The sequence below is a fragment of the Panicum hallii genome, chromosome 2, assembly GCF_002211085.1.
Source record: "Panicum hallii strain FIL2 chromosome 2, PHallii_v3.1, whole genome shotgun sequence".
Lineage (NCBI taxonomy): Eukaryota > Viridiplantae > Streptophyta > Magnoliopsida > Poales > Poaceae > Panicum > Panicum hallii.
Genome location: NC_038043.1, coordinates 3870044 through 3897710, shown reverse-complemented (window position 1 = coordinate 3897710; position 27667 = coordinate 3870044). Strand labels below are relative to the sequence as shown.

Sequence of the window (27667 nt, the reverse complement as noted above, 5' to 3'; positions counted from 1 at the left end):
ATGATACAGGGAGCCCGGCGAGCCTCGGCTGCGGCGACGACGGCCGGCCCGCGCCCGCGCCCCGGCAGCACCGCCCTCCTGCCGCCCGGCCCGCCGCCTCGCCGCACCTCCGCGCGGCGGGCCCGAGGCGGCGGCCGCGCGGGCGCGGCCACGGAGGCGCTGGTGCGCCGCTCGGTCGTCGAGCCGTGCGTCACCTGCGGGATCTGCGGCGGCCTCATCCGCGACGCCACCGCCTTCTCCGAGTGCCTCGACGCCTGTAAGCTCCCCCGCCTGCTGGTGGGATCCTCGAAATGCTACTCCTTTTTTGAGCGGAGTTCCCCACCCTGTTTGCTGATGTGAGCGTCCCTGGCTGCCGGCGCCGGGGTATGGGAATGGCCTTCCCAGTTCCAATCCGTCTGTCATCGATTGGATTCCGTTCGATTTCGACTTTGTAATCGGTTTTTTGCATGGGACATGTGCGCATGTGTCTGCGGGATGAGCGCACCGGTCGCAGTTAGCTGAGCACGAGTGCTCTCTGTGCTTTGTCGCCTAGACCAAGCTGCTCAGTGCCAGTGGGTAGTGCTGTCAAGAAAAAACTTGAAATTGCTGCTAGCAATCCGTAAACGTCTTGAACTTCAATTTCTTCAGTCATCGATAATAGCGTGTTTAGTTCAGTTTGCAGGAAATGCATATATGACAAGTTGGCCAAGGAAAATATAAAGTGCTGCCCCACGTGCGGCATCCATTTAGGCCGTGCTCCATTGGAGAAGCTCAGGTCTTGTCTGTTTCTCTCCCTAGTTGCTCTTAGTCTGCATTTTTTATTAACAAGGTGGATTCGTTGCAAGCTAGCATTTTATGGGTTGGCTTAAAACTCTTTTTTTTTTCTACCAATTTCTTTCTGCATCTTCTCCCTTTCTTCTTTTTCAGTGAACTCATAGTATTCCTCCTATTTCTCTAAAAGAAATTGCAAGCTACTTTGGACCTTCAGATGCGTGATGCGTCTAAGGTTCCTGTGTGTAAAATAGATAGTTATGGACTTATGGTTTGCGATGCAAATCATTATGGATCATGATATACCGGTGTCAATACTTTGCTGTCCTCGGTTTGCACTTTGCAGCAACAGAAAATGCTCTACCCTGTCCATTTCTATTATATTATCAACTAGATGCAGCTTGGAATTCCCATAATGCAACCTTTTTTCTGGTAAAAGGGAAATCTTACATGTTGCTTTGAATAATTGATAGACCTGATCATAGCCTGCAACACATCAGGTCAGTGATATTTCCTTCTAAGAGGCGCAAGGTTGCCACTGTCAAGAAGAGGAAGGAAAAGGTACCGGCTGAATCGAACCTTTCTTTAGTGGTGGATATAGCTGTAGAAGGAAGCACTGTACTGCTGCCACACTTACAGAAGGTGGAGGTTGAGGTGATTGATGAGGCTTTGGTAGCTCAGGAATCAGTTCATGAGTCTTCCACATTGGTAAGGTTTTTCGTTTTCTCCATAATTTTCATAGGTAGGTAGGTTTTTATAGTCCTTAAATTGCTTTTTTTTTCTTATCAGAATCTTGCTCCTGTTGGAAGAGATGTTTTGTCACGAATTAGGTGTCGGGACTTTTACTCAGCATGCAGTCTTTCTGCGGAGACTGGAGCCTTGATTGTGTGGCAACCACCACCTGTCCTAGAGGAGGTAGTTGCCCTCGATCAGTTAGCCCCCAGGCAGGACCCAGAGACTTTTGGGCCTCCAGCGACCTCTGATACTGAGTACCAGCAACAAGAACTGACTGTACAGATGACCAATACTTCGGTAGTGGCTGGCAGCTCATCCCATTCTAGGATGACTGTCCAGGATGATGAAAGCTTCAGGGGAGATATTCTCACATTGTTGAATGAGGTAAACACATTTCTCACACGAGTTTGATTGAAAGCAATGCTATTGGTTAGAATTTTCTAACATGTATACCAGAGTAATGCAAGGATCATGGGGAGGTATGATGCCTACATAAACCAATTTAAGGCAGAGAACTCCAAATTAATAGAGTGAGCTTCCTGAAAAATTTCTTTAACAACCTTTTGCCCCTATGAACAACAATGTGTAATCGTGTATATTTGTTACTTGATTGCACCTGTAGGCAATTGGAAAATGAAAGAGCAGCTTCTCTTGAGAAGACGAGAATTCTCGAAGAGAGGCACCAACGAGAATTGGAAGATGAAAGAGCAGCAGCTGCTGAGAGGACTAGAATCCTTAAAGAGAGGCTCCAAAGAGAATTGGAAAATGAACGAGAAGCTGCTGTTGAGAGAATAAGAATTCTTGAAGAGAGGCTCCAAAGAGAGTCCCAAATAGTCCTGGGTCTTGAAAGCCGAAGCCAATCCTTGGAGGCAGAGAATTCCAGACTTAATGAGTTTGTTCTCTTAAAACTTCTTCAGCTAGATTTTTTAAGAACAATAATTTACTTGTTACTCTTGTCAATTTCAGAGAACTAGAAAATGAAAAAGCAGACAACCAGGATCTGATGTCAGATATTTCAGAGAAAAGTGATGAGCTTGCTACACTCAAATATTACTGTGACATGTTTGAGTCAGACAAGACATGTAAAGATCAAACTTTCTCTGTTCACCTTTCAAATATTTTGCCATGAGTTAAATCTTACGCTACATTTCCATTTTTCTAGATCTAGAAAATCAAATTGAGCATCTGAACAAGGAATTGGAATATAGGAAGAAAGAGCATGCAAGATATGTCCGTCAAGTCTTGGATGCAGCAAGGGCGGTTCCTGACAACTTGGAGACTATCCCCACCGATGCTGGGTTCTGGATTGAAGCAGAGACATCGGACCTTTCTTGAACTTCTGCTGATGTTTCAGGTTGTTTCTTCCTCTGGTTGCATGTTAGTAGCTTTGTATAGTGCTGTATCCGTCTGTTTAGTTGTAGCTTAGCTTCTTGTTAATCTCCTTCCTGTGCTGTTTGGTTCTGTCTGGTGTACCAAAATAATGTAAATTCAATTCTGTTTGAAGCTGATGCAAAGAGCCAATTTTATGTTTGCAGTTGATTTTTCATATTTATTCATGTGGCTCCTGTAATTTATATAAAAAAGGAACTTTTATTTCCATGTCTAGTAGGTTTGGTGTGATGGTTGCCACACTAAAAGTAGTTGTGTCTTTTTTTTGAACGGTAAAAGTGGTTGTGTCTGTTGGAGTGATCAAGTTAATTTAGTAGTTGCCACACTAAAAAAAATGTGAATTTTCTTACCCCTTGATCTCTCCCTTAAAGTGAAGATCGAATGGTTGTGTGTCCATCATAAGTGTGTGACTCGTTAACTTGATCACACGAATCTCTTGCTCATGAAAGCTAACAGTGGAATACTTGATGCATCAAATTAAAACTAGCTACTCTTTTACTGTTTGCATCTGCATTACCGCAGAGGATAGGGATCCACAACTGGAAGTACAGAACGATTGGCAAAATATTCAGTATGGTGGAATCCTGAAAACCCTCTGGAAAGATACACTCGAAGTTTGTGAAAACACTCGGCATTATGGAATCATTAAAACTATTTGTCCGTGATTTGTTATTTTATGAATTAACGTAGCAAGCTAGGAATTCTAATAAAACAGTTTGAAATATTCAACATTTTACTTGGTTTGTTAAAACACCTTCCAAATGCACCCAATTTAACTTGATCACTAACAGTGTGCATGGTTCGATATTTTTGTACTACAATTCTATTCGGAAGAACACTCGAGCTATCCTTATCCTCGCTTTGGCCCTTCCACTTGATCGTGGCCGATGGCGCACCTTTACCACCTCATTGCTCCACCCATAATAGTTTTCAATGACGGATCAATTTTTTTTATCTGGTTCTTTTCTAAATTCCTACTGTTCTATTTTTTTCCTTAAAAAATAGAGGAGTATGCAACAATACGAATCTTGTGAGGTGGAAAAAGAAGTGAAAATATCAACTATAGGCTAGCCGGTTAAAAAAAGCAAAAAACTCCAGCTAATGTACGGCCGGATGTATTTTAACATTCTTTTACGGCACACCTAAATTTAGAAAGTATTATTATCATGAACATATATCTTTTCTACTTTTATCTATAAAAAGAGTTGCCTGCATCCATGTAAAACAAAGTTTGAACGTGTGAAAAAAGAGATCGAATCATCTTCAATTGCTTATATTTTCTAAATTATATATCGATTTAGGATCCCTTGCACCATTGTAATTCTTATAATTTTATCAACACAACAAGACTGATCTGTCTATATTTTGAAGCCATATTTTAAATAGACACAAAAATTGTCTATACCAACTAAAAAAGACAATAATAAACCAAATACAATACCTAAGAGTATTCAACAAAATTACGTACATCTTTGACATAAAATATATTGACTTGTTCCACTTAACTATATATCCGGCCATCTTATCATACCTTCATATCATTAGTGCTCTCTTCCCATCACGGAGTTATTATCTTCTATCGAACTCAGTTCCCAACCAACTTATAATAAGCAACCTTTTAGTTATAAACACATAAGCATGTTTTTGAAAAATCGTAAGCAGATTAGAATCAAGACAAAGCATTTTCTACCACGAAGAAGTTGCCATCTAAATATATGCAAGTGTGGTCTTATTTTAGGGTATCGTTGAGAGTTAAACAGTGATCTAGTCGGATTTTAACTTAGATGCTTGCTTTGAATTTATGATATTTTTATATTTTGAAACCGCATTGCTTTTGATATTATTATTTGTATTTATCTTTGCATATAGGAGTGTGTCAGTATGGGATGGAGTAAAGTGAAAAATAGAGTCTACCGCACATGATGCTTGGACCTTGGATGGTCATGAGCATATGAACAGTAGCAAACCACGTAATAGTTCTAGTGTAGTCCTTCCACGTGACCATCCAATAGTTTCCCAAAAAAATCTATGGGGCGACAACTTCAGGCACCCGGGGGTTTTCTACCGAGATCAACGTCTCCTCAGTTCCTCACTCCTCGCCCTCACTCGGGGCGCTTTGCTCCATCCGGGCGGACTCCCATGATCCCATCCCGGCACCACTGCTCTCCCAGCTCCAGCACCGCCCATCCCTCCATTACCCCCGCCGCCGTCCTCCGCTGAAACCCTATCGCCGCCTCCGCTGCGGCTCTCCTGGCCGGTTGACGCTTCCTCTTCCCTACCCTGACCCTGATCGCACCTCACTGCGCCGGCCCCTCCCTCTCTGTCTGACCGCACCGCGCCGCTGCCCGCTCGCTCGAGCGGCACCTCCCGGATCGAGCGGCCTCCTACGGGCGCAACACGCAGCAGTATCTGGTTCGTCACGGCTGGGGAATCCGGACTGCTGGCTCTTGAGTTGGGATGGTGCGTCTCATCGCGGTTGACGAGATGCACTGTGCTGATACGGACCCGTTGCCTGATTTGCAATGCAGGAATCATCATGAGGAGAAGAGGCCGGCGAGCTTCGCCTGTGGCCAGCCCGTGCTCCGACGGCACCGCCGTCGCGCAGGGCGCGGATGCGGAGGTGATGGTGCGCCGCTCGGGGGTCGCGTCGTGCGTCACATGCGGGCTCCGCGGCGGCTTCCTCCGCGTCGCAGCCATCATCACGGAGTGCCTCATTCCTGTAAGCTCCGCCTCCACCCTCTACCCCTATCCACTAAATACTTTCTTGACATTAGGTGTGCTTCCTCCTGAGCTCACGCTTATAAATACTCCCTCTGTTGACTGTAAAGGGGATGCCTACTGTTCACAACTATCAAGATTCACTGTATGAAAATTATGTTGCTAGGCTGCTTCTAGAAATGCTCTCATAAAAGTATGATTTTGTTGCAATAAATTGACATAAAGTTACAAAAAATTGTTGTCAAAGAGATAAATTGTTCCTTATTCATAAACACCCAGCTCTACATTTCCTCTAATCTATCATTATGTGTTTGGATCAGTTTGCAGGGAATGCATAGTTGATGAGCTGACACATAAGAATATCAACCGCTGTCCTAAGTGTGACATTGATTTGGGTTGCAATCCACTGGCGAAACTCAGGTCCTGTCTGTTTCCCTAACTATTTTCTGTTAGTTTGTACTTGGCAGTACCACTTACTAGTGTAGAAGCATGCTCCAGTGAATTTTATTAGGCATCTGCCCTTTCACCTTTTCTTGTTGAAGTACATTATATAATCAGTGCCGGTAAAAAGTATTTGGAAAACAGTAGACTGCGATTGATTACATGGGAAAGCATGATTAAAAATCCTGTCTCAAAGGTCTCATCCTTAGTTGACTCTGCAAGTGAGCAAACATTTTACATGCTGTAGTCGTTGCTAATGCAGCTTTGCTTGCCATTTTTTAATACCAATATCGACCTCATTTGGGAACCAGCTGTTCTTCTCGTCAGTGAATTCGTGGTACCTCTCTTGCAGTTGTTGCAGCAACAGAGCGAGCTGAGCGTGGTGGAGCCAGAGCAGCTTTTCGGATAGTCGACCAGTTCGGCTCACCCGCAGCTCCTGAGGGGCCACCTCCTCCACAGCTGAGGCGCTCCTCGCGTACTCGCACTCAGCCAGTGGCCACACCGACTCCTCCAGCTTCGACTGCTCGCAGCGGCAGGAAGCGGACTCGTGAGGAGCCCCAGAGGCAGCAGCAGCAGCCGTCAGAGCAGCAGCCAGAGGGTTCAGGGTCCGAGTCAGAGGTTGTGGCTCCCAGACTTCCCTCAGTCAAGACCATCTTGAAGGGGAGTTCTCAGTTTGTCTGGAAGTACAGGTTTCACGATAGGGATTTGTGGTTTCCTGAGCAGCGCCAGACTCCAGATGACCACCCTTTCTGGACTGAGTTGCAGCAGCGTTTTCACCGAGCATACCACCACACTCGCACTCAGGTTCAGCCTCACAGGCGTTTGGTGATGAACACCATGGCACGAGCAGTCCCTATGGCAGTCGAGAGCTTTCAGCAGTACTTCAACTACATGCTCGGGATGCTCGACTTGTTCACTCTGCCAGGCCACTACATTTTAGATTGGGTTGAGATTTTCTACTCCACAGTCTTCATTCAGAGTGACCGCTCTCGGATTATGTTTATGTTTGAGGGAGAGAGCCATGTCTTGCACCGTAGTGACATCGCTGCAGCTTTGAGGCTCCAGGAGTCAGACCTCCGCTTGCACGACCTTGTTTACCCGGACATCCCACCTTCCCGACGTCCAGTTTGCCTACTCTTTTTACATGTTTCTTTGAATAATTTACAGAGGTAACCATAGCCTACCACATGTAAGGTCGACTATAGTTCCAGATGTATGTTTGATGGGCGAACCAATGGACAGTGAAACTGAAACCGAGGCAGATGAGAGGCTTGGGATGGAACCCTCTGCAGCTCCAGCAGCCCCTAGGCAGAGCCAGGCGACCACTACTGCCCCAATACCGGATCAGATTAGCATGGATAAACAGACAGACTCTCCATCTTCAGTGCCTTCTTCCACCACTGTGGTAACCACAAATGATCCTTCCCATATTCTAACTTCGGTCCAGTGTAATGAAACCTTGAGGAGGCAAGTCCTCCGCATTTGCAATGAAGAATTGTACTCATAATTTTTTTTCTCAAATTATAGCCACTGTTTTCTAACCCGTTGCATATTTTTTGTCTGCTAGAATTCAGAAAGAATCATGCAGTGGTTTGAGGCTTACATAAACCAAAGTCAGATTTATAAAGAAGTTGCCAGATTAAAGGAGTAAGCATTATTTGCTTAATATTATTAACTTGCTTTATTATACTAATCTAAATCACAGAGAGCTGGAAAATGCAAGATCAGAGAAAACTGTAGCTTTTGAGAGGGCCAAAGTTCTCAAAGAGAGACTCGAAGAGCAGACTGAGCGAATTCAAACTGAATCCAAGCAGTCACAAGAAACTGAGGCTGCTCAGAGAGAAGTGCTCCGAGAATATAGAGCCCTGAAATATGATATGACCGAGAAGAATGAGGAGCTGAGCAGTTTGAAGCATAATATCACTATGATTGAGAAAAGAAGCATAGAGGTCGAACAGAGAAATTCAGGTATGAAGTTAGAGGCGTTATCTTAAGTCTCCGTATTTCAGCATAATTGAATGTTTTCTTACAGAACATCTTTTTATTTCTCTAGCTCTAGAGGACCAGATTGACCAGGTCAACAGTTTATTAGAAGCAGAGAAGTTCAATACAAGAAAATTAAATGAACAGCTTGGGAAAGCCATCAATGAGAGAAACGAGCTAATAACATGGAGACCTATAATGATGGCCTCGCCACGATCCAAGTTGCATCCGTAGATCATCAACTGTACGAATATCTCGACTAAAAGACATTTCGATCACGTTAAAGCTTGGTCATTTCCAACATTTGTTGGATCGTATTGATGCTCTGGGACGGATACAGGAGCATCTGCCTAAGATGTTGGAAACCATTGAAATAGCCACAAGCCTTTCTGCATACAGCCCAGCTGCTGCCATGCTAATAAGGCTTCGTGCCTATCATGGAGACAACTTTGACCTTCAAAGGCTTATCCTGCCTCTGCATCTCAATGGGCAAGATTATGCTAGGATTCGGAATGCAATTGATCCCCTGGCAGCAAACGTTGCACAAAGATACAGAGTATGTAAGAATTAATGTGCACAGTGCACAAGAGTTTGTAAAAAAAAATGTGTCATATCTTGGGAAAAATGAAGGAAAGCTAAGGCTGTCCCTCCCAGTCTGAACGCACCAGATACAGTACGTTGACATTTTGCTGTGTGAAAAATGAAAACGTCTGCAATGTGAGAGCTTTGCTGTCGAAAGTACTGACTTGAAATTCCTTTCACTTGACGTGTGCTGCTTTCAACCTTGGAGAACAGTATTTGTGTTTATGCACCGGTTCATCATATAGTACAGATGTTAAAAAGTATTTGTTGGAAATATTTAGATGTTGCAAAAATACATGCTAGAAAAATGAATGTAATATGAATCCTTGCAAAAAGGGAAAATATTCCGTATATGATAATTTTGTAAATGAAACATAACTTGAAATTCAACCAAATAGTTACGAAATTTGTAGAAAGCACACTATAAATTATATTAGGAAGTTACAAAATTTGTAAGAAAACACAAAACAAGATATATATATATATATATAGTTTTGTAAGTAATATGTTTTCCTTAAAAGAGTTAAAAACATACAAAATCTAAACTCATGATATAAAGAAAATAAATTTTGTGTGGTGTTATGAAATTTAAAAAAAATGAAAACATAAAATAAAAATTTATTTGAAAGGAACAAAATTTTATTAAAGAATGGATAGAATGTCTTATATTGTGAACTTTGTAAAGAAAACAAAACATAATATTATACCCTAATTCTATATTGGGTCTGCTCATCACGGCCCCTCCAACCTATGCCCCAATATCCTAAATATAGGTTTATATAGTATTTCGCTAAAATGCAGTAGTTATAAGTCCACGGCAACTCTAATGATGATTTATCTTTATTTTTATCTTCTCATTTCTAATTAAAATAAACCATATAAGCAATTTAGTAACCTGATACATGCACCTAGCAATAGTGGGTGATCTCCATTGTACATTTACTTACGGCAACATATCAGGTGCAAACAAGGGTGTCCGTGCAAACGCGTGCAAACCAACTAACAAAAGTCGCAAAAAATTCTCAAAAAAATTATGTATATACTTCATAGACTACTCTACCACTGTATAAAATTTCAAGTTCAAATTCATCATATGTTAAGAGATACAAAAAAGAGAAAGTTTTAAGAGTTTTCTCTTTTATTTATCTCTTAGAATTTTCTCTTTTTAGTATCTCTTGACATATGATGAATTTGAACTTGAAATTTTATACAGTGGTAGAGTAGTCTATGAAGTATATACATAATTTTTAAAGAATTTTTTGCGACTTTTGTTAGTTGGTTTGCACGAAGTTTGCACGGATACCCTTGTTTGCACCTGATATGTTGCCTTCACTTAATTTGTTCCAAAATTTCATGGTTTGGTAATATTTAATCCCTCTATCTTTTACAAGTTATACTTTGTTTCGTTAGGACAAGACTTTTGACTAACAATTACCCTATTAATATGTCATGATGCGATACGAAAGTATGATCATAAGAACATTTTTTAATACAAACCTAATGACATCGACTTTGTACAAAAAATATACATACATTAACAAAGCAATTGTCGTTCAAAGGCTTATAATAACGAAACGATACAAGTCTAATGATTTCAAATTGAGGAGTACAAGTCTGGATACTCTACTATTCACCAAGATCACTAGAAGCCATGGCAGTTTTACCAAGAGTTGCATTTTGAACTGGCCGACTGCAGAGATCACTTGTTAACTGTTGTACACAATTCTTTTTTCTTCTCGAATACGTAGGAGGGTTGCGTATCATTGTATTAAGAAGAGGATAAAAATGTTAACAATACAACTCGCGGAGCAGGGCTCACACGGAAACATTAGGCACTCAGTGCACTAAGAAAAGAGAGAACCGGACAGCTCAAAGGTCGACTACTCCCGCCTAAGACGATCGACCTAGCTGAAGCGTTCCCGCTTCGATCCACAGAGAAGCCTCTGCCCTGATCCGGTCCAAGAGGTCTCGCACTTGGCTCGAACGGTGCTCAAACAACCGTGCATTGCACTAGCTCCTTCCAGAGCCCCCAAAGTGTGAGCATGAACAACGAGTCCAGGCCTTTTCCTTCAGCTCCTAGGCTGCAGCTTGCGCAAGTGCACCCACCAGTCCTGCAGTTCACCATCCGCGAAATTGCAGGTGCAACCGAACCACGACAATATCCCCCACCATACCTCCTTCGCAAATGAGCAGGAGACGAACAGGTGGACTGGCCGGTGTCTCGTTCTTTTCTCCTGGTCACACAACCAGCATAAATCATGTGCTTCGAGATCGTGACGGCGGAGGCGGCGGTCCGCGGTCCAAATCCGGCCTTTGGTGGCCAACCAGGTGTCCAGGTGAAAAACTTCATCTTTGGTGGGGGCCAGCTTCTCCAAATTCTCTTCACCTCCCCGCATTCTGATGCTGCCTTCGTGCAACTTGCGGTGGGAAGATGAGGAGTAGCACCCATCTTAGTCCAACGCCACCGGTACAAGTCTTCCTAGCCTTGTATTGGAGAACTCTTGTTCTGATTTGGACTTCTTGGTCGGTAACGTATATTTCCTCTGTTCTAAAATGTAGGTTGTTTTAGTATTTTTGGATTCATAACATTTGATAGATATCTAGATATAATATATGTTTAGGTATATACCAAAATCTATAAATTTAGAAAAATTAAAACAGCCTACATTTTGGAACGGAGGTAGTACCTTGTAAGATTCATGCTCAGTTAGCCATTTGCAAATGATGGTCGGGAAAAATACCAGTGGGTGTAGTGTACCGTACCGTACAGGTTACCGAACTTTAACGGTCAACTTATTCTACGATGGTGGTAAAACTCTGCGGGCGAGAGAAGTTGCTGTCACTCAAGTCGTTTCTGCAGAACGAAGGGGAGCACGTCGTCAACCAGTGGATAAGATGATCCATCGGGCCCGATACCACGTCGGTTGCTTGTCGCCGCCAGAAAAGGAGTAGCAGCCGTACTGCTTGAACAAAACTGGTCGATGAACATGTCGTTTTCAGTTGGGTGTATTAGCTTGGTGAGCTGTCCTCCACGCTATCCGAATTCCAAGCTGCTTGACAAGTTCAAGATGAACACACCAATAATATTCCAATCCCAATTCCCAAATTCCCAATCCAAGGCTATATATAAGAAGCTAAGCAAGCAAGAATTGAAGAAGCAATCATCCATCAACAATGGCGGTCGCAAGCCGCCGGAGGCTAGGCTCCCTCCTGGCCCTCGCGGTGGCCCTCCTCTCCCTCCTCGCCGGCCCAGCCGCGGCGACGGGGAAGACGGGGCAGGTGACCGTGTTCTGGGGCCGGAACAAGGCCGAGGGCTCCCTCCGGGAGGCCTGCGACACCGGCACCTACACCTTCGTCATCATCTCCTTCCTCAGCGTCTTCGGCCACGGCAAGACCAGCCTGGACCTCTCCGGCCACCCCACCGGCCCCATCGGCGCCGACATCAAGCACTGCCAGTCCAAGAGCATCCTCGTTTTCCTCTCCATCGGCGGCTCCGGCGGCCAGTACTCGCTCCCCAGCGCCCAGGCCGCGACGGACCTCGCCGACCACCTCTGGTTCGCCTACCTCGCCGGCCACCGCAGCGGCGTGCACCGCCCGTTCGGCGACGCGGAGCTCGACGGCATCGACCTCTTCATCGACCAGGGCCCCCCCGACCACTACGATGTGCTGGCCGCGCGGCTGTGGAGCTACAACAAGGACTTCCGCGGCCGGACGCCGGCGCAGCTGTCGGCGACGCCGCGGTGCCGGTACCCGGACCCCCGCCTGGAGCGGGCGCTCGCCACGGGGGTCATCACCCGCATCAACGTCAGGTTCTACGGCGACGGGTACTGCGCCGCCAACTGGCAGGCGGAGTGGGACAAGTGGACGGCGGCGTACCCCAACTCCGGGGTCTACGTCGGGCTGCCGGCGTCGGAGCAGGTCGTCGGCTACGTGCACCCCAAGAACCTCTACTACGGCGTCGTGCCGGTGGTGCAGAAGGCGGCCAACTACGGCGGCATCATGATCTGGGAGCGCTACGCCGACAAGCAGAACAACTACAGCAGCTACGCTATCCAATGGGCTTAGATGGAGCTCCATCATCACTGTCAATCCATGTTCCATGCCTCACTCTGTGTGTATGTTGTGCATCTGCTGCTTGTCTCCTCACAGCATGCTTGTGCAAGAATAAAGTGAGGCCTGTGGAAGAATAAACGGTTAATTATTCGGTTTGATTTTTATCTGTTCTGTCACTTTCTTTGTCACTAATCTCTTCATCAACATTCATCAGCACTCAACAAGTATATGACCTATTTAGACTCAATATGGTCTCCCACGCATATTATTTTAGACAGAGACACGTTGCGTCCAATAAAGACCGATGTGACACCCAACGTCCATGTGGAGCAACACCGACAGGGGTAGTAAAGGAGCTAAAAGTTTAGCCTAGAGAATTTAAAGCGAAGCTCGGTTTGAAAAAAGCAGTGTCAGGTTGGATTATGAAGAAAACAATAGAATCATGATTCATCAACACCCCTACAGTACATTTGTAGATATAGCACATCTCTTACAAGTTTTTTTTATCTCTCTTACGTAAGGATTAACCTGCTGAAGAAGCCAAATTTGGATCACAACGGCTTACTCCACACCCGGAGTATTAGTTAAGCTGTCTTAACCCTATACAAACTAAAACTATCAAGGTATTATTAATTTCATAACACCACAACTCTTGGCTGGGCCATATGGACTGAAACCAAAATGCTATTATGATGGGTATATATTGCAATAATAGCAGAAATGGTATGAGAACTTATGCAACTCTTTTCAAGAAAATGAAGATTTTTTGTCCTCGGGAAAGTTTGCTACAAGACAGTTGGTACGCTGACAAGTGGACACTGTTCAAACACTTCAACATGGTACAACCTATAGACGTACAGTAGTTACAACTTACAAACTACAACTTACAATTTTTAGTAATAGTGCTACACCAATGATTTATTGTAAGCACTATGCACCAGGAGATCAAATGTTACTACTAAGTTTTGTTACACCACTATGACTAAACAAAGTTAAAAAGATGGTTGTAACTTTGTATAGTTCCAATGTAAACTAATTGTTATATAAACAAAAACCCATAAAACACTCGAATTTCCTCATATGTTATGCTCACTATACCCTTGAACGCTTACATATTGCACTACCACAAAATGGAGATTTCGTGAGGGGATTAACAACTCATGCTGCAAAAAAAATTATTTTCATGAAGGTGATCAAAACTCCCACGAAGCAAGAAACCGAGTGCTGGAGCACTCTAACTCACGTCTCTTCTTCCTTTTAAACTTTGGCCTCTAGAATTAGCACAAGAATTAAAAGAGGTTATCTAGGATTAGCATCTTCATGCACTCTTCCAGCTTTGAGGTTGGCGGTGAAGTTTTTTCTTTCTGCACCTCTTGTGTGCTTGTACAGTTTTTTTCTTTTCAGACTTCGGGGTCGATCCGTGGCCGTCCGGCTTTTTTCCTTTCTAATTAATACAATAGGTTGCTCTCCAGCCACTTCGTTTTTCTTAAAAAAAGGTTATCTATCTGAATGTTCAAACCACAAACATAATCAGCATCAGTATCTGTTAATAACTTGGACGACACACTAAAGATAACGCACAAAGGAAGCAGCCTGGCTGCTGCATCACTCCTGGGTCACTCCTAGGTCAACCGTTGAACAGCACTATAAACTATATATAAACCATGTGTGTCAGGCCCGTTGAACAGCACTATAAATAGTGGCGGAGGACGTATAAAAATTGAGGTATGTCGGAGTCAATCAATCTTTAAGCAACAAAACTTGCTATTTATCACGCGGATGTACGACTAACAAACCACTTGCCCACTTCTACAACCGCTGAGGAGGGCTACTTCTTTTTCTACTTTTCTCTATTGTCAAATACTCATTACTTAACTGATCGAAACTAAGGATTAAGAGAAATATACTACCATAGGAAAAACAAGGTATGGCAGTTGCCATACCTTGCCTCCATGGTCCTCCGCCACTGACTATAAACTATATATAAACCATGTGTGTCAACCCCTGGATAAGATAAAAGTAGTAGCACAAACTATGTGAACTGAGAGATCTAGAGACATGAGGGCACCGACATCGCGCCTCTGTTGCTTGATCGGCATCATCGACCAGCTGACCAGCACGAGAATTAAAAATTGCCGCAATGCGTGAACGACGATGGCGGCTAGCTGCTGCTTCTCCTTCCTTCGGCTGGTGCCAATGGGGGGCGATACCGCCCCCCTATCGCCCCAGCCCAGGCGAGAGCGAGGCGAGAGGCAGGCGAGAGGGAGAGAGAAGGCGGTAGCACTACCGCCGGGCGAGAGCGGGCGCTATCGCCCCGCTCTCGCCCGCGTTGGCAGGCGGTAGGCGGGCGGTAGCGAGGCGGTGCGTTGGCGTCGGGTGAGAGTGGTGGGGCGGGAGTGACGTGGCGCGTTTCTATTGGTCCACGTGGAGGTTGAAATAATTAAATTTGGAAAAAAAAAAGCTGACGTGGAGAAGAGAGAAGTGAGAGCTGGCACTATAGCCTGTGCATTGGAGGGGTGGGGTGAGTGTGGGGTTAGAGTGAGGGTGAGAGCTGACGTGGCGGGGCGATATCTCCCCCCGCCAGTGGACTCAGCCTTCGTCGTGGATGCACGTCGCTTTCATCCGAGGTATCAGCCTGGTGAGCTGTCCTCCATGTTCTCCAAAGCTGAAAGCTCATAGTCAGCTCCATGGAAAACGTTGTTGCAGTCTTCCACACGGATGGATAAGGGGGCAATCGGAAGATAGCTGGCTGCTGAAACCTTCTTGCCCCGGTCAACCATCGATCTATAGCTGCCTCTGAATTCCACGTTTCCGTCTCCCTCTCGAATAATATATATATAGCGGAGTCGATTCCAGCTAGTTCTTCGCACCACTGATCAAGAGCACACGAGTAAAGTAATTAACCAAGATTGGCAAGAAACAGTCGATCGAGCAATGGCGCTCGCGAGCTGGATCAGGGCAGCCTCCGTCACGGCCCTGGCGGCCCTGGTCTGCCTCGCCGGGCCGGCGGCGGCGGCGGGGAACAAGACCGGGCAGGTGACCGTGTTCTGGGGCCGGAACAAGGACGAGGGCACGCTCCGGGAGGCCTGCGACTCCGGCCTCTACACCATGGTCATCATGTCCTTCCTCGACGTCTACGGCCACGGCCGGTACCACCTCGACCTGTCCGGCCACCCCCTCGCCGGCCTCGGCGACGACATCAAGCACTGCCAGTACAAGGGCGTCCCGGTGTCGCTCTCCGTCGGCGGCTTCGGCTCGGGCTACTCGCTCCCGTCCGAGCAGGCGGCGCTCGACCTCTTCGACCACCTCTGGAACGCCTACTTCGGCGGCCGCAAGCCGGGCGTCCACCGCCCCTTCGGCGACGCGTGGCTGGACGGCGTGGACCTCTTCCTGGAGCGCGGCACGGCGGCGGACCGCTACGACGTGCTGGCGCTGGAGCTCGCCAAGCACAACATCCGCGGCGGGCCCGGGAAGCCGCTGCACCTGACGGCGACGCCGCGGTGCGCGTTCCCGCCGGCGGGGTACCTGAAGCGCGCGGTGGACACGGGGATCTTCGAGCGGGTCCACGTCAGGATCTACGACGACCCCGACTGCGAGGCGTACTGGCACCTGCGGTGGGACGAGTGGACGGCGGCGTATCCGGCGACGAGGTTCTACGTCGGGATGACGGCGTCGGTGATGACGCACGGGTGGGTGCACCCCAAGAACGTCTACTACGACGTCGCGCCGTCGGCGCAGAAGGCCGACAACTACGGGGGGTTCATGATCTGGGACCGCTACTACGACAAGCTCACCAACTACACAAGCATCGTCAAGTACTACGCTTGATCTGGAGCTTCAGCTTCAGCTTGATCTGTCCTGTCCATCCATCTATACAGTCATCATGCACTGTCCTAGTGTGTAGTTATGTACTCCTATCCTATGTGTGTGTGCAAGAAAGAATAAAGTGAAGAATAAACAGCTGATTGTGTATCCAGGTCTGCTCTGACCTGGTTGGTTTGAAGTCTGAACATTACATGCTCCAACACTTTTTTTGTCACTTCTTTTATTTGCAGCAGCTAGTCATGGCTTCAGATAGAAAATGCATACAGTCGTTGTACATGTGTTCCCAAGTGGTACGTAGTATCTATCGTTGAGTTCAATAAATATACTCTAGCAGTACGTGTCAGTGTCATGTACAAAACTTAGCAGTAACATTTGATCTACTGGTGCATATAGTGCTTACAATAAATCATTGGTGGCACTATTACTAAAATTGTAAGTTGTAACTACTGTACGTCTATAGGCTGTACCATGTTGAACAGTGTCCACCTGTTGGCTATCCTGTAGCAAACTTTCTCAAGGACAAAAATCTTTATTTTCTTGAAAAGAGTCACATGTCAACCGGATGTATACTTCTCGTACCATTTTCTCTTCAAATTTTGAGATTATTTTGGCAAATCTAGATACATAGTTTTTGTTATACATCTAGATAAATATTATGTTCAGATACATAGCAAAAATTATACATCTAGATTTGCTAAAATGATCTACAATTTGAAACGGAGAGAGTAGTATTTTGGTTTCAGTCCATATGCTCCGACCAAGATTTGCTAAAAGATTTGTTGGTGATGTTCTTATTATTTTTGTTCATATTTTTTCACAAGTAAGCTTTGTAGCCTTTTTTCTGTTGTGGGGGGGGGGGGGAGGTAATTAAGGGGAAAATAGATTAGCAATCGTATTTTTCAAAAGAAACCGTCAGCCACTTAAGTAAATAATTCTTGGAAATATCTCAATTAGATATCTCTAAAATATTGAAAATTCTAAAGAGGACTGATTACAGTTAGCCGTTCGTAAAAGGCACCGTTGGAATCCTAATAAACTACTAGAATAGATATATGGTCCATAGTATTTTGAAGTACTTTCAAAAGTTTTTACCTTAAATAAAACAAACTAAAATGTGAAGAGAATGCTAAAGTTTGGTAGAACAAAGCTGAAGGACCAAATGAACAGCTGTATTCGGACGAGAGGCGTAAAAAAAAGCCGAAGCACCAAAAGAAAACACTTACCTCACCGCTATGGCACGGTCGGAGAAGACGAAAACAAAACCCCAGCAAACCTCGGCCTCGCCGTCTGCAAACCGGCCCTCCCGCACTACCGTGCCGCCCGAGCGGCCCCCCGCGCGGGGAGGCGACTGCGTGGACGCCGACAGGGCAGGGGTTGTGCGCCGCCCGAGCGTGGCGCCGTGCGTCACCTGCGGCCTCTGCGGCGGCATCCTCCGCGACGCCACCCAACGTCTCCGAGTGCCTCCACTCCTGTGAGCTCCCCCTGCCGCCATCCTCTCTCTCCTCGTGCGCGGCGTGCCGTGCGCCAGCGTTTCTTGATGCGTGAAATGGGCATGCTCTCCCATTTACTTGTGTGCGGAAGTTTATTAGGGGATGGGTCAATTGGTTGGTGATTTGGTGGTGCTGGTTCTGACCAAGGTTAGGTCGAGCCCAAAGAATTACTGACTGTGTGGTTAATTTGTTTGCATACGTTTTGTACCACATTTGTACTTGAAGTAATTCTAATCTTCATCTTATATTGTTGCTAATTTGTAGATATCGTACTATCTTACATTGCTGCAGTCATTGATATTATGGTATGCTCTCATCAGTCTGCAGGAAATGCATATATCAGAAGTTCGAGGATGAGGATATCAAATGCTGACCTAACTGCTACACCGATTTGGGGTGTGCTCCACTGGAGAAGCTCAGGTCTTGTCTGTTTACATAACTAATTTGATGTTATTTTGCAGTCATGCTTAACCAGGAGATTGGGGCAATGATTATGATCGTATCTATGTGCTATATATCTTTTCTGTTGGAATTTTGGTTTATAAGCGCTATCGTGGAAAATAGTAGAATGTGATTCATAACATGAAAAAAAATATTGATTCGCAAGAGATTCTGCATAAGAAGGTCTCATCCTTTCTTGACTCTTTAAGTGAGAGCATTTTGCATGTTTCAGGGAGTAGCTAAATCATCTTGGCTTAACCATTTTTCTCCAGCAATATTAACTTTCTTTCCGTACCTTACCTCCTGCTTCTTCAATGAACTTGTAATATCTCTACTGTTAAATTGCCCTAAAATTTTTTGAGGGGCTACTTTTATCCTACAGTGGCATATTATGACATGTCTCTAAGGCTTCTTGTGTGTCATATAGATTGTTCTTATGCAATGTATATAATCATGAACTGTCTTGTGCTCATGGCTGTTGTCAATATTTTGGTCTTCATATCATCAGTTTGTGGCTATAGCCAATGCTCTATCAGTCTTTTTCTTACTGTTATGTCAACTAGATTAACAAAGAACATGTGCTACTCAGCCTGAAATTTTAATGGCTACAACAGATCCCTAATAGGCTTCCCTATATGCAACCTTCTGTACAGAGCGGATCATGGCCTGCAACACATAAGGTCAACGATGTTTCCTATTAAGAAGCGCAAGGTGGATGAAATCTCTCCCCTGCATCCAGCATTGGTTTCCCAGCCTTCACCTTCACCTGGAACTGGTGGGGAAGATTATGCAACCAAGGCAACCAGGAAAACAGGTGCCTCTTTGATGGATGAACCCATGAACTCTGAAACTGAAACTTGTGAGAAGCTTGGGATGGAACAGCCTGCATCTCCAACAAAACTCAGCACGTCAAGCCTAGATAGATTTAGACATTTTCCTCTCCCCATCATGACAATTCTGAGAAGAGATGAAGAGGAGGAGATTAATCCTAATGTTTTTATGAAACCTCGCATCAGAGAACCAGTCCTCGCAACTTCTGAAAAGAGAGATTCAGGCAAACGGATGGTAGTATCTCAAAACGTCTTTGGGTTGAGTACATGTGGCATCACTTATATGTAAGAAATATGCATACACGTATTTTAAAATGATATTTTCAAATTTATTCTGTCTAAGTAACTATCTAACTTAACTTTTCGAGAAGGACTCCCTCGACTTTCCTATCTCCAAGTCCTGCAATATCTGGTCCTCCATCCACAAATGCAAGAATATCTACAGCTATGGCTTCCATTCCTTCAAGCAAGGCACATGAAAAGGAGGTTGAGGTCGAAGTGGTCAAAGATTCAACTTCTCAAGGATTGGCCCATGATTTCTCTATGCCAGTATTTTTTTGTTTTTGAAATGTTATTGTGTTTTGCAATGATAAAACGAGGTCTATTTGTGGGGAGATAGATATATTTTAGGGTGCTGAGGCTGGAGCTTTAATCTTGTCCAGATGGAGGCACTTGCACTTGATCAGACTGACCCCAGACAAAGCCAGGCGGCACCTGTAACCCCAGTTCCGGATCAGATTAGAAAGAAGATACCAACAAAGTCTGCACCTTCAGTGCCTCCTGCAACCACTGTAGTAGCTACAAGTGATATTTCCCATATCCAGACTCAGTTTCAGTACGACAAAAACTTGAGGACTGACCTCTATAACATCTGTAATCAAGTAAGAAAATAGCTCAAATTATTTTTGATATTATAGTTATTTTTCTAATCATTTACACGGCTTTCATGTCTACTAGAATTCAGAAAGTCTATTGCAGCGTATTGAGGCTTACCAAAGTCAGGTTTATAAAGATGTTGCCAGATTGAAGGAGTAAGGATTCTTGTTACCTTCCTGATTATTTGCTTAATGTTGTGAATCTTTCCTTAATAATAATCTAAACCACAGAGAGTTGGAAAACGCAAGATCAGAGAAAATTGCAGCTTTTGGAAGGGTCGGAATTCTCGAAGAGAGACTTAAAGAGCAGACTGAGAAGCTGCAGAGTGAATGCAAGCGGTCTCAAGAGATTATGGCTTCTCAGAGAGAACTGTTCCAAGAAAATGAAACACTGAAATCTGAGATGGCCAAAAAGGATAAGGACATGATGATTCTGAAGCATAATAATACTATAGTTGAGAAAAGGAACATAGATGTTGAACAGAGAAATACAGGTATAAACTTCAAACCTTTTTTTCGTAAGTTTCCATATTTTAGCAAAGTAAATGTTTCTTACAGTACCCTTTTTCATTCCTCTACTAGTTCTAGAGGACCGGATTGGCCTATGTCTTCAGATTATTAAAAGCAGCCAAATGGAATTCCAGAAAGCTAAATAAACAGCTTAGGAAAGCCATTAATGAGAAGAACTGGCTGGTGATAGAGTTGAAGAGTTACAATGATCTTTTTGCCAAGATCCAAGGATCCATCCATGAGATGCTAACTAATCGTCTATCCATACTCAAAGACATTGAGAACACGATAAAGATCGGTCACCATGAAGATTTGTTGGCTCGTATTGACAATTTGGGAGAGGTAAAGAAGCATTTACCTAAGCTGCAGGAAACAATCAAAATAGCCACAGGCATGTCTGCATACGGCCCAGTCGCCGCCATTTTTGCAAGGCTTCATGCCTACCATGGAGATGATTTCGATCTTCATAGGCTGCTTCTGCCTCTGCAGATGGACACTCAAGATTATGCTAGGATTCGAAATGCAGTTGAACCCCTGGCAGCAGAGGCTGCACAAAAATATGGACTGAATTATGGTCACTGTTGAACATCTGTAACTGTAATCGTGATGAAGTATCTTTTGTTGAACGCTGACTTTCAGAAGTATCGGTTGACGAGCGCATTGACCTTCCCATGATCATCAGGCCTGTTTGTCACAAATCCCTTATGTAAATTCGTATCCCTGTCGTAAGTTAGGGGTGTCAGCGTATATTTTAATTTTCTAGTCGAATCCCATGAACCATATACTTGTGGAGCTGTGGCAAGATGTCATTAGACAAGATTATATTTCTGTTAGTTTTCAAGCTGAAAACATACGTTTGGTGCTACACTAAGTTACATCAAAGTTAGACAAGTTTGCTCTTATGTTTCATGCCTACAATAATGCCATGGTTGTCTGGCTGGCCCTATGAACAAAAGGAGACATTTTTGTGCAACAAAAGGAGATTTCTCTTCGTTCTCTCCGACTAGAATACCAATATCATACGGCTGATGTGCAACCTTTGTGCATGTCCCGCATTGTCATAATGTTGAGCATGCATGCCAAGAGAAACCACAAATAATAAGGAACATCAAAAGATACTATTAACAAACAGCAGCAGCAGCCAGACCAATGATGAATTGAACATTTGGACCAACCACCAACCGCACTAGCTGGAACCGGATCAGCGCAACGGTGTCATCTTTCTCAAACAGAATTCAAAAGAAGTTTACAACGGCAGATGCAGATAATATTCTTGCAAGGTACATAGAAGGCACCAGCATTTACATGTAACTATGGTAATCCAACTGGTACAAATAATTGTGCCAACCAATTAGCACTTTTTTGTAAAGCAAGTGCCAATGTATTCAAAAAGGGATTCAGCATAATAAATTGACTCGACTTTCTCTTGATTTCAGAAAAAATTGCCCCTTTAACTCGTGCCTATGAGCCTTCCAGTAGTGGAATCCATCCAGGCAAAGGTACTCCAAGTCTGCACCAGCTATGAACACCACCTTTCAAGTTTCAATTACTTGCTGTCAATAGCAGATAAACTTCACACAAGTGTCAAATATCCAAGACTGGTGACAATCAGATTAGCAGGCTCATGACAGAAACTTGGAAGGAAAACCTGCCATCGACGGCAATGAACAGTGAGATAACAGCTGTTACCCACACCCTAAGAAAAAGGGCGCCAGCATGAATCCTGAACACATGTTAAGTCAGCCTAGAGGAATATATATAGCTTCATGTATGAACCAGTAGCACAAAAAGGGGATAAAACTTTAACAGACAGTTCTTATCAAGATGGCGACTTGGAGACAGAAAAGTGAAGCCCAGGAGGAGCACGCTCCCACTAGCAAGTCGATCATCGCACGCTCAGCCTCCATTGACCGAGACCTCCATCCACACTCTAGAAAAATTGACAGGATATCACGCCACCATTCGCCATCAACATCACCTTCCATCTCAACATTCTTTCAAATTTCGTCAACCATTTGCTCAGACTTACACACATACATCAGCAGCCCCTTTTCATTAGTCCAAACATCCACTACCAAAAGGGTGGCCAGCCCTACCACAAAGTGTATGGCTAGTGCACTACAGACCCAAAAGGAAACAGCATGAGAGCAAGCTAGACTCTTTGGTAGCTCTACCCATCACTTGCACTCATAGGCACATTGAAAGTTGAAAGATGTATGAGCCTGAGTAGAATATTGCTTACCATATCCTTGCAATCAAAGCTGCTTTGAACAAAATAGGGAAAGGGTGGTTACATCATATACCAATTTAACTGATTCGAGAGGAGATGATCTTTTTGGTCCTTTCCTACTTCACGGTTAGCACATTGAAATGCTCGGTATATCATACACTTTGGATATATCGATGCCTAAATAGTACTAGGGGTGAAATGCATGCTAAGGTTGATGTTACTATACTACGAAGATGTATTGGGTTCAGGCTTCAGTGAGTGGCCATCCTGGGTATGTTGAGTGTCATAGATTGCCATTGCAAGTGAAATCGGCATCATGCACAGTGCTTTGGATTGCAGGAACTGCATCGCTGCCCCGATGTCATCTTCCATCAACTTCGCCACCTGCTTCTCTGTGCCATCAGTTGACCACTTTTCCCATATCTGCTGTGTGCTCCCACTGTCACTTGCCTCACCCTAGTTGTTCAAGCAAGAGTAGAGGGTGTAAAACATATGGTGCAACTCATAATGAAGATACAAAAGAAAAATACCATGAATCTGGACATGGTAACGTTAATCAAGAAAGCATCATGGCTGTGTTATATTATCAGTGCAACCATGCTATGAAAGTACAAAATTTGACAAAACATATGCTTTCAAGATTGATTGCTGAAGAAAGGTCAGCCCACAGTGAAAACAGGCCAAGCCACATATCCGCTACCAGTAAAACAAAATTGGCATTTCCTTGATAGATGTAGAAGATATAACCACTAGTCAACTCATTAGTAAACATTAGAAAATTGTTTATCAACAAACAGCAACAGGTGTGGTTGTTGCTGACTAATAAAAGCCAAGAATGCACACATGCAAATAATCTGTGGCAACTAACCTAAATATGAATGATTATATCTCTGTTCTGTTCTACATATGAAAAAGGGGTTGAATAATTTGTGAAAATTAACCACCATTTTTAATCAAAATAATTTCAGAATGAGCTACTAGCGTAAAACTCTATATTTTTTTGAGTTTTACCTTAACTGACAGCGGAATATCGGAAACCAGCTGTGCAACTGCACCAGCACCACCCAGTCTGCTCATACTCAAAACCTGAAAGATTAGACAGGTTTCCATATTAAATAGACAAAAGACAATGGGATGTTCATGTTGCTTATGATGTTAAAGACAACACTACATTGAAAAAGGCATACCTTTACTTGAAGCCTAAGAAACTTCACATAATCAAGGATCTCATCTAGCATGGCTGCCCTATCTGTCTGCACAGTTTGAAGTAATACATCAAGCTTACTGTTCAACATTTTGTCACAGATCAAAGCTCAATATCCAATTGACACGGTATCATTTCTCAATTTCTCGTTCATAACAACCATAAAACAATTTGACTGAACCAAAACCGGTATTCATGTTACTTCAATCGATATGCAAAACACTGTTGGTGAACAAAATTATGTACTCATAAGGGAACAATAATTATCATCTCAGCAATAATCATGTTCATAAGACAGTGAGAAACCCTACTGTCAGGTCATCATAAGCCTGGACCACTTGCTGAAAATTCCATGGTAGGCATGTCAAACACGCAAGTCCTAGCATGCATATAATGACATCCGGAAATATGGCATGAATTATTACCTTGTTTGTGTTGGGAACCAATTCCTGCAATGCCCTCATCCTTTCTGCTATTCTCTCTCTCCTTAGCTGCACCAAAACAGATGGAGGTTAAAGAAAAAGCTGCTGAGAATCCCTATGAGAATTCAGGAAGAAAAATCAGTATAAAATAGAAAGTAAAGCTAAAAAATATGTGAGCAACAGGCTTGCCATTCCATTTTTAATGGCTATTATAATGCATTGCCTCAGCACCAAGTGTTTTACACTTCGAAACACAATCATTAGATACCTCTCTGGTAATCATAGCACCCTCACTACAAAACAAGTTTCCAGTTTGATGTATGAACTGTCTAAAAGGTGGTGACTTCCAATACAATGCAACATCATGGTTACACTGCAAGCAGCTCATGATGCTTAAACAGCACGCCATATACCGCCACCACAGCAGCCACCCAACAACTAGGTATGAAAGGAACCCTTTCCTTAAACACATCCAATTACTTGCACCGCAACATCTGCTAATCTAGCTTAAACCCGAGACAATCTCAGTGGCAAGCAACCTACTTAAAAACAGAAAAAGGGCACCCAAAATCTCGTGGCCACTACAGGCCAGATCAGCCGTGAATTCGCAAACATGTGCACCAGATGATGACATAGCAGCCTAAATCGCAACAATTTTAATCGAAATGATGAGTTTATCAGCTATTACCCTCTCAGCGATGCTGTGGGGATCGGTCGCCTGCCCCCGCCGTGCCCGCACCTTGGGCCGAGGCGCCGGCGGCTGCGGCGCCATGGCTCCCTCGCCCGGCTTCGGCTGCGCGTGGAACATCTGCATGTGACCGACAAGAATTAGCAGCAGCCTCGAAAACTCCCGAGTGAAAAGGGAATGGAACATAGCATTCAGTCGGGGCACAATATTGGCCGTGCGGCTGCTACCTGTGGAGGCGGAGGGCCGCGGAGGTGCGGCTGCTGCACGCTGCCGCCGCCGCCGAACACCGGCGGGAAGAGGCCGGCGAGCTGCACGGGGTCCCGGTCCTGCAAGAGCACGCGCACCGTCGGTCAGGAGTCAGCCCTGCTCACTCACAAGTCACTCACAAATAGCAGGGGCAGCCGAAGGGGCCACTCGCGCGGCGCGGGGGACGAGCTCACCTGCTTGGCGGAGGCCTCGGCGGCGGCGTCGAGGCTGAGGGCGAGGGGGAAGGGGTGGTCCCCGCCGTGGAGGCCGGCGCCCGCGTGCCCCCCGCCGGCGCCGGCGGAGGCCGCGGAGGGGAAGGCGAAGAAGTGCTCGAGGAAGTCGTCCTCGGCGCCCCCGGGCGGCGGCGGCTGGCCGGCCATGGCCGGCGACGGGGACGGGAGCGGGGGAGGGGGGCCCGCGCGTCAGGGGCCGAAGCTTCCGGCGGCTCGCGACAAGAGAAGACAAGGGGAGTGCGGTCGGATTGCTTGGGAAGTGTGAAGGCGCCGGGGAGGGGTGGCTCGGTTTGGCGTTTCTTTAGTAGAGGGCCGGGGCGGGGGAGGAGGCGGAGGGGTTATGGGCCGTGGGCCGTGGGCCGTTGGTAGGGCCCAGCTGCTCCAGGGGTGTAAACGGAATTCACGGTTGGAACTTCATTCCTTAACCAAAAAAAAAACTAAATTACTGTAGACTCCAATCGCTACAGAAAAATTTGCAAAAGAACGCCTAATATTATCTGAATTTCGAGATAAAGCACCACAAATGTCTAATGCATATGAATGCCCCTTACCTCCATTACAAAATCTATTTCGCTACACGTACATGTGCTTAGCCGATTCCGGACGTTTTCGCCGATAATGTTGGGCCGCCTTGGAGCAAAATTGCCCATAGGAACATGATGCTTAGGTGCACAAGTTGAGATTTAACATGTTCAAGTTTGTTCCGATGTTTGGATTATTCTTGTTCATTGTGCTGTCGTGAAGAGATCTTTAAGCTAGCAAAAACCTTAAGCTTTTCATCCGTAGTTCTCTTGGTAGAACCTCTAAGAAAAATGTTGGTTTGTATCTACAGAGATATAGGACTTTGACAAAGACTATATTAGCGGCTCCACATTGGCAAACGACCCGTAGTATCTTTAACACATGTATGATGAGGTCGTCTTTGCTTCAAAAACGTGTGAGAGGGTCTCGAGAAAATTGACTGCATACGGTGAAAGCTCAAGTCAGGGTGACATATGAGTTGGTCTTTACAATTTTCCCTTCCCTATGTGTAAGTTCAAGCCTATTAGCTTTTCACGGGGGAACGGGTAAGACAAATAACTAAAGTGATGAAGTTTTGCAAAGAAGAAAAGGTCACCGGCAGCGGAGCCTCTCAGTTCCATCCATGGCACACCAAACATAATCAGGGTTGAGACACTTTTTTTCTTGTATACATAGGATACCTAAAAAGATTAATTCAAACAAGTTATGTACAAAACTTAGTTGAACAAATTGTTCTAAAAAAAGTTTTATACAAACTTAGGTCCATTGAATGAATTGTTTTGAAAAGTTATTTGAACAAGTTTCTAAAAAAAGATAAAAAGCTTATGTGAAAAAGTTGTGAACACAAGTTGTTCAACACTTGTGCATCTAAATCATCAGATTTTTTTCTAAAAATAGAAAAGTTGCGGGGAAAAAGATACTAACAAGAACAAGATCGGAGGACAGGACTACCGTGTGGCAGGAGTTCTTAGCACACGTGGGCACATATTAGGAGGCCTCACATTTGGGATCTAAACTATGTTAAGCACATCCAGATTAGACTAATATATCCAACCAAACCGAAATTCCAATTCAGAGCGTAAGTTTATATAAAAAATACAATGTAGAAATTAGTCAAATTTCTCTCTTCTTAAAACTCTCCTTATATTTTTTATTTTAAAATATATGACTCTTCGGATAGTCTAGGCTCATTGTTTCCTCCTAAAAAGGTGACCGTTCCTCCCCCACACCACCACCACCGCCTGAAATTCCTCGAAAGGTTATAATATATATAACATGATCTGATTGCATGTTTGTATTTGTTTTTAAACCTTCAATGAAACAAATTTCCATAAAATTTTAGTAAAAAGAGTTCTCTAAAAGAATTTTATAGAAAAATTCCGAACAATGAAAAGACGTGACGGGGGTGCAAGTTTTAGAGGGGCAAGATATCGGAAAAGTGGAGCTGAGCGCCTGAGCATGCCATCGCCGTTCACGCAACCACGGAGAGCGACGGTATCT

General features: G+C 44.5%; 5 protein-coding genes across 10 annotated transcripts; 4 read left to right on the top strand and 1 right to left on the bottom strand.

The window, feature by feature from the left end:
- LOC112882149 lies at positions 1–3019 on the top strand. Its single transcript, XM_025947138.1, has 8 exons — positions 1–256; positions 655–754; positions 1224–1458; positions 1540–1869; positions 1942–2015; positions 2108–2377; positions 2452–2567; positions 2648–3019. Exons 1-8 carry the CDS (start codon positions 1–3, stop codon positions 2818–2820), a joined length of 1554 nt encoding a protein of 517 aa, XP_025802923.1. The 3' UTR covers positions 2821–3019.
- Positions 3020–11714: 8695 nt separating this feature from the next.
- Positions 11715–12815, top strand: LOC112883430 (xylanase inhibitor protein 1-like). Its single transcript, XM_025948725.1, has one exon. It carries the CDS (start codon positions 11773–11775, stop codon positions 12661–12663), a length of 891 nt encoding a protein of 296 aa, XP_025804510.1. The 5' UTR covers positions 11715–11772; the 3' UTR covers positions 12664–12815.
- A 2581-nt stretch (positions 12816–15396) lies between these two features.
- On the top strand, positions 15397–16690 carry LOC112881537 (xylanase inhibitor protein 1-like). The gene has a single exon (XM_025946277.1). It carries the CDS (start codon positions 15586–15588, stop codon positions 16477–16479), a length of 894 nt encoding a protein of 297 aa, XP_025802062.1. The 5' UTR covers positions 15397–15585; the 3' UTR covers positions 16480–16690.
- Positions 16691–17716: 1026 nt separating this feature from the next.
- On the top strand, positions 17717–21529 carry LOC112879777. 6 transcript variants are annotated; one of them, XM_025944176.1, is made up of 9 exons: positions 17717–17947; positions 18287–18386; positions 19061–19177; positions 19208–19522; positions 19606–19786; positions 19900–20118; positions 20195–20268; positions 20344–20606; positions 20695–21529. In XM_025944176.1, the coding sequence occupies exons 3-9, from the start codon at positions 19095–19097 to the stop codon at positions 20766–20768; spliced, it is 1209 nt and encodes a 402-aa protein (XP_025799961.1). In that variant the 5' UTR covers positions 17717–17947; positions 18287–18386; positions 19061–19094; the 3' UTR covers positions 20769–21529. The 6 variants fall into 6 exon arrangements, with proteins under 6 accessions (XP_025799961.1, XP_025799963.1, XP_025799959.1 ...); XM_025944178.1 differs by having other exon boundaries at positions 19061–19522; positions 19609–19723; XM_025944174.1 differs by having other exon boundaries at positions 19061–19522; positions 19609–19786.
- A 1291-nt stretch (positions 21530–22820) lies between these two features.
- Positions 22821–25926, bottom strand: LOC112883182 (transcription factor UNE12). Its single transcript, XM_025948442.1, has 7 exons — positions 25607–25926; positions 25394–25492; positions 25167–25286; positions 24482–24547; positions 24040–24105; positions 23864–23938; positions 22821–23308 (listed from the first exon to the last, which is right to left on the bottom strand). Exons 1-7 carry the CDS (start codon positions 25790–25792, stop codon positions 23078–23080), a joined length of 843 nt encoding a protein of 280 aa, XP_025804227.1. The 5' UTR covers positions 25793–25926; the 3' UTR covers positions 22821–23077.
- Positions 25927–27667: the final 1741 nt, after the last annotated feature.

Coding starts and splice junctions, on each gene's coding strand:
- LOC112881537 (XM_025946277.1), top strand. CDS start 15,586: ATGGCGCTCGCGAGCTGGATCAGGGCAGCCTCCGTCACGGCCCTGGCG.
- LOC112883182 (XM_025948442.1), bottom strand. CDS start 25,792: ATGGCCGGCCAGCCGCCGCCGCCCGGGGGCGCCGAGGACGACTTCCTC. Junction 25,287..25,393: donor GCGGCCCTCCGCCTCCACAG/GTAGCAGCCGCA, acceptor GGTCACATGCAG/ATGTTCCACGCGCAGCCGAA. Junction 23,939..24,039: donor TTCTTAGGCTTCAAGTAAAG/GTATGCCTTTTT, acceptor CTAATCTTTCAG/GTTTTGAGTATGAGCAGACT.
- LOC112882149 (XM_025947138.1), top strand. CDS start 1: ATGATACAGGGAGCCCGGCGAGCCTCGGCTGCGGCGACGACGGCCGGC. Junction 257..654: donor CTCCGAGTGCCTCGACGCCT/GTAAGCTCCCCC, acceptor TGTTTAGTTCAG/TTTGCAGGAAATGCATATAT. Junction 1,870..1,941: donor TTCTCACATTGTTGAATGAG/GTAAACACATTT, acceptor CATGTATACCAG/AGTAATGCAAGGATCATGGG.
- LOC112879777 (XM_025944172.1), top strand. CDS start 19,095: ATGTTTCCTATTAAGAAGCGCAAGGTGGATGAAATCTCTCCCCTGCAT. Junction 20,269..20,343: donor GATGTTGCCAGATTGAAGGA/GTAAGGATTCTT, acceptor TCTAAACCACAG/AGAGTTGGAAAACGCAAGAT. Junction 20,607..20,694: donor TGTTGAACAGAGAAATACAG/GTATAAACTTCA, acceptor TTCCTCTACTAG/TTCTAGAGGACCGGATTGGC.
- LOC112883430 (XM_025948725.1), top strand. CDS start 11,773: ATGGCGGTCGCAAGCCGCCGGAGGCTAGGCTCCCTCCTGGCCCTCGCG.